Source organism: Uranotaenia lowii, chromosome 1, assembly GCF_029784155.1.
Source record: "Uranotaenia lowii strain MFRU-FL chromosome 1, ASM2978415v1, whole genome shotgun sequence".
Lineage (NCBI taxonomy): Eukaryota > Metazoa > Arthropoda > Insecta > Diptera > Culicidae > Uranotaenia > Uranotaenia lowii.
This window is the reverse complement of record NC_073691.1, coordinates 126337507-126346429: the sequence shown is the minus strand read 5'-3', so window position 1 is coordinate 126346429 and position 8923 is coordinate 126337507. Positions and strand designations below refer to the sequence as shown.

General features: G+C 42.0%; 1 protein-coding gene across 1 annotated transcript; it reads right to left on the bottom strand.

Moving 5' to 3' along the window:
* Nucleotides 1–1904: 1904 nt before the first annotated feature.
* On the bottom strand, nucleotides 1905–8641 carry LOC129737905 (uncharacterized). The gene is made up of 3 exons (XM_055729071.1): nucleotides 8497–8641; nucleotides 5096–6684; nucleotides 1905–4754 (listed from the first exon to the last, which is right to left on the bottom strand). The coding sequence occupies exons 1-3, from the start codon at nucleotides 8639–8641 to the stop codon at nucleotides 1905–1907; spliced, it is 4584 nt and encodes a 1527-aa protein (XP_055585046.1).
* Between the last annotated feature and the right edge of the window lie 282 nt (nucleotides 8642–8923).

Below are 8923 nucleotides of genomic sequence, written 5' to 3'. Positions count from 1 at the left end.
CTCTTACAGTTTTTGTGAAAACAATTTTATAATAAAAGAAGTCAAAATAGCCGATTTCCGAAACCGGCGGGCTAAATGCGCATATTTATGTTTTAAGCTATATTTCATTTACACTCGCCATATTTTGAAATTATTTAATTGAAAATGGTAGAAACGGATGTTAGGCATACGTCAAGGCTGAAATTTTGGTGAAATTTTTTACATCACTAGTTCTTTTGCATGAAACATAGTTAAGTATGCCATATGGCCATATTTCATGGTAATATTTTGTTCATATTGTATTTTTATCGGATCTGTATGAAGTTCTTCTTTTTTCGCTGTAAGATCGTGATTTGAGCGTAGATTTAATGTTTCAATGCTAAAAAGTAAAAAATTTATAACACTAATCTGTTTTTCTTGATATAGGCATTTAACCTGCCTTGATATGGGCATTCAGAACCTGTCTCGTATTCCAATATCTTATCATTTACAACTTTGCCAAAAGCTTCATTTTGTTGAATTTCCGATTTCCAGATGAATAAGAAAGAAAAACCATTAAAATTTTTGTTCACAGAATCTGTACGCACGATAATTAAAGTTCAATATATTATAACAAAACTGACAAAAATCTTGTTTGAATTTTTAAATTTTTTCGACTTTTTATAACAATTTAATTTTTTCATGCCATGTGTTAAAAGCGTTCTACCCTCAAATTGCACTGATTAGATATGATGAATTTCCAGCCATATCGTCAATCGGCTGTATGCGCATATTACCTAACATGCGCATTTAGGAACACTTCCCCCTACTTCTGAATGGTGATATCAAAACTCATCAATATTTGCTTGCTCTCACTTAATGAGGTGACAAATTGTTGCAAGTCATGTATGGTGTTATCTTTCTGCGCAGAAATATTTTAGCTTATGCTTATTTCTACTTAGCTCCTTAATTTTAATGATGAACAATTTCGTCTCTTGTTCGTGGTATTGTTATTCTTAGTGGGCTATTTCTTGATGAGGCTTTATGCGTTGTGTCTGATCGTATTTTCTGTCTATAATTCTAGTATTGCGGTAATTTAATAATGCTCAGATTGTTTCATGCGTAACTTATGATTGCTTAATGTAAGTGTTAGAGAGAGATTTACGGATTGAAGATTTTTTCGGAGAAACATTTCAAATGGGTTTTGCTAATAGTCATGCTGAGGAGTTCTTGAAATTGATTGCGTGCGTGCAGATGAATGTTTCTCATCTATTACAACTTGATCAAGGGTTCACATAGTGGGTGGTATGAAGGATTGCATGTTTCTTGGGTTTTTGCTGCTTTTTGAGATTGACGAGGTTTCGGCGATTTGTTTTGGTCCTCTAGTCTAATCTTAAGCATTTTCTTGCACATAATTATGTGAGTGGTCTGCATGTTGAGTGCATACATAGCTGAGTTTATATGTGATAAATTTGAGCTTATTTTGTGTTGAAGGTTGATTTGGCTGCTATCGGCATAGGATGAGTTTTCGGTGGAAAGGTTTGGTCCTCAAATCGAATCGTGGAGCAAGTTGTTGAACGTTTTTGCTGCTTTCGACGATGAACGAGGTTTCGATAAGTATGGTTGGTCCTCAAATCAAATTGAAATTCCTGTTTTGAGCGTTTTGTTGCCTTCTACGATGGATGAGGTTTCGGTGAGTTTAATTGGTCCTCAAATCAAATCGGAGGGCATGTTTCGGGCGTTGATACTTGTGGTCTACAGTCTAGCTGCTACATAGCTTTAAAACAGTTCAGTCAGATTTGATGTCCTTTGCGTGATACGTTCCTGTCTTCGATGTTCTGATGTCCTCCAGAAAATAATTATTGCTACCTTGCCTTTAACGAACTATGCTCAGGATGAATTTTGGACCAAGCTTTTTGGTGCGGTGATCCAGTGCTGACGATTGTTCAAAAGATCTTCTCCAGACGATGTCGCCTACTGCGAATTCCCGACTTCGAGCTCGTAAAATTATAATGCTGCTTACTAGCCTCATGAGCTTTGTTTATGCGCTTCAGGACAAATTCTTGGATGTTTTTTATGACCGTCAGTCTCAACTCTTGATCTTTTACTGGATCCTGTGGCGTGTTGAGGTTTGCCAAGGGGTACGTTTCCGTGAAGAGGATATGTTCTCTTCCGAAGTTGCAGAAATATGGGCTGCATCCTAAGGTGTCGTGCTTGGTAGTATTAATGGCACACACGACCTGTTGGATGTGCGCATCCCATTCTCGTTGGTCGACATCTAGAAGCGATCTTATGCATGTGATAAGTGTCCTGTTTGTTCTCTCGGCCGCGTTACACATTGGGGTGTAGAAAACTGTCCTCATGTGAGTTACGTTATATCGCTTCAACAGAGATTGAAAAACCTGCGATAAAAACTGTGATCCAGAGTCAGACACAATTATTCTGGGTGTGGAAAAACGAAGGAAGACATATTCCTCCAAAAACTGAACCATCTTCTGGGCGTTCGCTGTACGGAAAGGCTCGACGATCACAAATTTGGTGATCCAATCGACTACTACAAAAAGGACCGTGAACCCTTTTCTGGAGCGCGTCATTGGGCCTACCCAGTCTACCGAAATAAGCTCCCACGGTAGCTTAGCTGGTTTTGGATTACCTAGGGTTGGAGTTAAGGTGCTGTTGGGTGCTTTGTAGGCCTTGCATACTTGACAAGCTCTGACGTATTTTTTGATATCGATCGACATATTCGGCCAGTAGTGCTCTCGTTGAATTCGTTGATGAGTTCGTTCGAATCCCAGATGAGCTGCTGTAGGAATGTCGTGGAATCGTCGTATTAGGTCCGTTCTTGCTGGTCCAGGAACAACTTGTTTCCACCGGTGAGACCTTCCTCCCGTCTCTTCTACCATAGCGCAATTTTTGTAGAGCACACCACCAATGATCCGGAAATCTGGGAAACTATCTGCATCCGCCGTTACTTTTTCCAGAAGTTCGTTATACCATTGATCTGAGGTATCCAACTGTACAGTTGCAACAGTATTGTTTAACTCTATCCTGCTAAGACAGTCAGAAACCACGTTTGCTGTCCCTTTTCGGTATTTAATATCAAAGGAATACGCGTTTAATCTCAAAATCCATCTGGCTAGAAGAGGTGTGGGATTCTTCATGGTTTTGAGGTACGATAAACTTGAATGGTCGCAGTAAACAGTGAAGTGACTTCCTTCCAAATATCCCCTGAACTTTTCGATCGATCTGATAACTGCGAGACATTCTCGTTGTGTTACCGAGTACTTTCGTTCAGATGGTGTTAATTTCTGAGAGAAATAGCAAATAACCTGTTCTCCGTTTTCTGTTTCCTGGGTTAGTATTGCACCGATAGCAACGTCGCTGGCATCGCATGCAACAGCAAATGGTTTAGTGTAGTTTGGTGTAGTTAAGATTGGTGCCGAGATCAGTTGGTTTTTTAATGTTTGAAAGGCCTTCTCGCACTCCTCAGACCACTTGAATTTTGCCTTCGCTCGGGTCAGCTCCGTAAGTGGGGTCGCAGTTTTTGAGAAGTCACGTATAAAGCGCCTATACCAACCACACATTCCGATGAACCTTTGAACCTCCTTTTTTGTTGATGGTGTCGGAAACTTGCTGATTGCCTCGACCTTGCCTTTCTCATCTAGAATGTATCCTAGGTAGTTCAGACTCTTCCTACAGAACACTGATTTCTCCGCGTTGATTGTGAGCCCTGCTTTGTGCAACCTTTTCGCAATTTCCTTTAGAAGGTGAAGATGTTCTTCAAAGGTTTCCGTTGCTAATATGAGGTCATCCAGATAGACAAAAACTCGAGGCTCAAGGTCGATAAAGATGTGGGCCATCACTCTGGAAAGTGCTTGGCTTGCCGTCGACAGACCAAACGGTACGACCTTGAATTGATAATGGCCCCTTTGAGGGATTGTGAAGGCTGTCTTCGGCTTTGATTCCGGCTCCAGGGGTATTTGCCAAAAGGCCGATTCCAGGTCAATAGAAGAAAGGAATTTAGATCCACTCAGATTGTTCATTATCGAAGCAATATGAGGGATCGGGTAAGCTTCCTGAATGATGATCGAGTTCAATTTCCTTGCATCCAGGCAGAGTCTCATGGAACCATCCTTTTTCTTAACCGCCACCGTAGCATTATTCCAAGGACAACACATAGCTTCCTCGATCACATCTAGTTTCAACATTCGATCAATCTCCTTATTTAGGTCGTCTAAAACGAACTTTGCCATAGGGTAATATTTTTGTTTGAACGGTTGGGCAGTTCCGGTTTCGATTCTATGATGATATAGATTCGTTCGCCCTAGTCTTCTCTTGTTCTCCGCCGTTGGAAACCAGGCTATCGTCTGCGTCAATTGCTGCTTCTGTACTTGAGATAGTGAGCTGATGATTTCGTGGTTGACTTTAGAGGTAAGTGTTAGTCCACAGACCATGGCTTTTACCCCAAACACGTCCCAGAAGTCCATTCCCAGTATGAGAGATTTGGGCATCGATTCGATAAACAACACCGGTAGGGTGTGTGTTTTGTTGTTATACGCTATTGGTAGGTAAGTGAAGTAAGAAACCTGATGGGGTGAGTTGTCAACGGTTCTTATTTCGCCTTTTACGGGATACTTCTTGAGACCCAGTTGATCTGAGATTTTGGTCAACTCTCCGCCAATTAATGTGCATGTTGCTCCGCTATCGAGAAGTCCCTGTAGTGTTAGCCCGAGAACTTTTATTTCCGCATATTGACGATTATCAGTATCGATAGGATTTATAATTAGCGATGCTACCTTTTGAAAGTGTGGGAAACTGTTTATGTTGGGGATAACGAGTGATTCGGAAGAGCTCCCCCCCTCCTTTAAGAGGTCTCCCTTTTCCCGTTTCCCGGGCGAAACTGTTGATTTCCTTGTGTTAATTGCCTGAATCTAGCTTGACAACTATCGCAACTTCTAGTTGTGCATCCTTTTCTGCCACAAGTGAAGCAAAACAAGTATGTTTTGGGATTTGGACACATGAAGTATGTGTGGCCGGGTCTTTCGCATTGCCAACAGGTTATTGGATTGGTTAGTGATTCTTGAGTTGTTCTTGGGTTCCTATTTGGTTGTCCTGACTGTAAGTGCAAGGCACTGACCTCCTCTTCGATAGTTGCAACCTCTTCTGCGTTGTTCATGGCCGTGTCGAATTGTGCGAGCTCCCTCTCCTGATATTCTTCAGCGGTCATGTCCGAAAGTTGTTCCGGAAAGTTGCCTTCCACCATGTGTACTTGTTGACGAACGATGTTGTTTCGATACAAATTCTGCTGAGGTTGTGCATTGAACCCCGAAGGTCGGTTGTTTGGCGGATGGAAAGGTTTCTGCCAGGAACTACGGAGCACGTTGCTTGGAGATCGATTTTTCATGGCATACGAGCGTGAGACTTCAAAATCTTTGCACACCTTCACTAGCTGCTGTACGGAAGAAACTTGGGATGCAGCGGCAATCGGGACGAAATCCGTGTTGAGATGTGATTTCAAGATGAATAACTTTTCTGATTCGGGCATTGGTGGTTCAATTATGTCGAAAATAGCTATTAAGTCTCGGTAAAAGGACGTAAATGACTCGTTTGCTCCCTGGAATCGCAGATAGAGATCCTGCTTGAAGATCTCGGAATAATGCGATGGTAGAAACTCATTTTTTATGCCGGTTTTGAAGGCTTCCCACGTAAACATGCTCCGATAACTTCTGGTGTACCATTCAAACGCCCTTCCTTTTAGCAACTGTTTTACCACGCGTAGCAGTGTGGCATCATCCATCCCTTCCGTCGTTGCGTACATTTTCACTTGATTGAGAAACTCTCCTAACTTCCGAATATCATTTTCTCCGCCGTATTCCTCAATTTTCCAACGATGTAAAGGTTGCGAGAATCTGTAGGAATGATGGTTATCTTCCCCCCTGATGTGCTGAGATCCAGTGTTCCAGTTTGACCAAGTAGGTCCATTTCCTTGAGGTCCGAACTCAACCCTTCGAGCTCCGTGGGGTTGATCGTTATAATAGTGCTGTTGTTGTTGTTGCTGCTGTTGTACCGTCTGCTGTTCTAAGTTCTGCCGCTTTGCTCTCTCTTCATCCAAGCTTCTTTGTAGCTGCTCACATTGTTCTTGAAGTTGCGCAAATTGTTGAGCCTGTATTTGTTGTTGTCTGAGGATATGCTGGTACTGATTTTGTCGTGCGTCGTCCGGAAATGATGGGATTGGTGGCTGATCTATCAGGATTCTTGATTGCTGTTCGAAATGTTGCTGGTTCCATTGTTGGTGCTCCTGGGCTCTTTTTTCCAAATTCTGTTGCTGTTCGAGCTTTCGTTGTTCGAATTGACGTTGTTCCCATTGCAATTGCTCTCGCTGCTGCTGAAGTTGGAGCTGTTGCTCGTGAAGATCATTTTCTTTTCGAAGCTCCTCTTGTTGCTGAATTTTATGTTGCTGCTGCTGTTCTTCTCGTTGCTGTTGCTCTCTTTCGTCGTTGTGTTGCTGGCCAATGATAACGTGCTGTTGAAGAACCTCTTTTATGCTGGATTGCAATTTAGAGTTCTTTAGCCTGTCCAGAGTCTCAATCTCGGTCGGTAGGATGTCCTGATCACCAGTCGTTCCTTCTGCTGTCGTTGCTAAGTGTGCCAAGCTCTCCTCAATTTTTGACAAAGCTGCTTCCAGTTTTGAAATGGTTTTATTTGCATTTGATGTAATCAGACTGTCTTGAATAAGAGATAGTCTAAAACGATAATGAAGCAATCTAGATTGATACCTTTTCAAAACTGTAGCCGATTTTTGTCGAATTGCTGCTTCAACCAGATGTATTATGGGTGAAATTCGCGCCTGACACTAGTAGATGTTGTCGACGTCAGTTGCCACGTGTGTTGATGATGTCGGTATGTTCTTCTCCTTCGCCTCCTTATCCAGAATGTCTCTCAGCGTCTTAAGCTTCGATTTGCGATCCAAATTCGAAGATTGTTTTACTTTTCGTAAGTTCAGTTCGAAGGCTAGCTCTTCGTCCTCCAAATAATTTATATCCATTTTAAAACAAGCACCGAAATATCGAACACTCCAGAAATTTATTCACACAATAAATAATCACAAAAGAATGTCCCGGTTGACTGAATATCGCGGATTATTTAGTTGGGCGCCAATGTTGCTGACTGCAATAGCACTCGTGTACTTATATTATTATTAATTTAATATGTTCATTGACACGTGCGGCGAGATGAAACGCTAGGTAGAAGAATTTGTAAAGGCATGAAGAATAGGCGGATAGGCAAGCATCAGATGAGCTTCGTAGGATAAAGTTTGGATAGGTGTTGAAACTGTAAGTCTAGGGCATTTTTATTGGAAAGCATGAAAGTGTGGTGGTACGCCTTTGCCGTACAACAGACTACTCTGTATAGGAAGCGTGATCGACTTTTGATCAACACATTCCTAAACACAGCAGGCCAGTTGGACTGTGTACTGTCAATACACAGTCCAACTGGCCTGCTGTGTTTAGGAATGTGTTGATCAAAAGTCGATCACGCTTCCTATACAGAGTAGTCTGTTGTACGGCAAAGGCGTACCACCACACTTTCATGCTTTCCAATAAAAATGCCCTAGACTTACAGTTTCAACACCTATCCAAACTTTATCCTACGAAGCTCATCTGATGCTTGCCTATCCGCCTATTCTTCATGCCTTTACAAATTCTTCTACCTAGCGTTTCATCTCGCCGCACGTGTCAATGAACATATTAAATTAATAAATTTATCGGCGATTAAAACTTATCATCAACCATTATATTATTATTCCACCCTATTTTATCGCATGACTGTTTTATTTAAAAAAAATCCAACTCTCAATAACTTGATCTACCGTTTAGATACGTTACGGTTATCGTATATTATTCATAATAATAATCAAAAGACATGAATAGTTTGAAATAGCATTTTACACGTCAATACTTTTATAAACGATCATAACAAATAATCTTGTTGACACAATTGCGAGGATTTCTAATTGAATATTCCTTTGCAGAGATAGGTTAAACAGATTGTTTCATCATTACCTTGCCTTCTGCTACCTACTGCCGCCTCTGCTCTCAGCACGCCGTCGGATGATCCGGTCACGATTGAATCGCCTCAATCAGCTGATGCCCTTCTAGATTCGATCCTACTTAGGTATGCTTCAAAGAAGGACAAACCAAAACAAACAACGGCGATTACACCGTCCGGGTGCGTACATAATCTTCTTTCTCTCACGTACACCACTGACGAATAATGAAAATAAACCACGGGGATTACACCGTCCGGACGTGTGAGCAATCTTCTTCCTCTCACAAACACTAATACTTGGGCAATGAACATAAACTTCTATGATGCCAGCTTTCAAATGTATAGCTGCATTTCTTTCCCACACACGCACACTATTGACGGGGAATGATCATTCACCCACGTCGCTTTGCATCACTGAAGCACCCCTTTGAGGGCCACTAGGATTCAACTGGATTCTTCAGCACGTTGATGTGCTCACACACGCGTTACCGCGCAGATAACTCATTCGGACACGTAGACTTTCGTTGACGATAATGCGGCGCAGTCCTCCCGCGGCGATGGGAGTTCCCGTGAAACTGAGCTCTATCCGTTTGAGCTGATAGCTACACTGCTGCACGCACACCTTGATGAACATTCATCCAGTTTGTCAGATTCGTGATCCGAGCTCTGCGCGCACACCAGTCTAACTGTTCACTTGGAGGTTCGAATGTGTGTGAGCCGATTTGATCAGTTTGATTCTACGACCACTACGTCACCGATGCAAGATTGGACCTACACAAAAGCCCTGGAGACAACATGTGTTATGTTTATGTGGTTTCATGAATGACTCGGTTACGTTACCTCCAGTGAGGGCTTGTTTACGTTTCCTTTCCAGATCCAATTGGGTGAGGCAGGGCAAAATCCAATTGGAATTGTT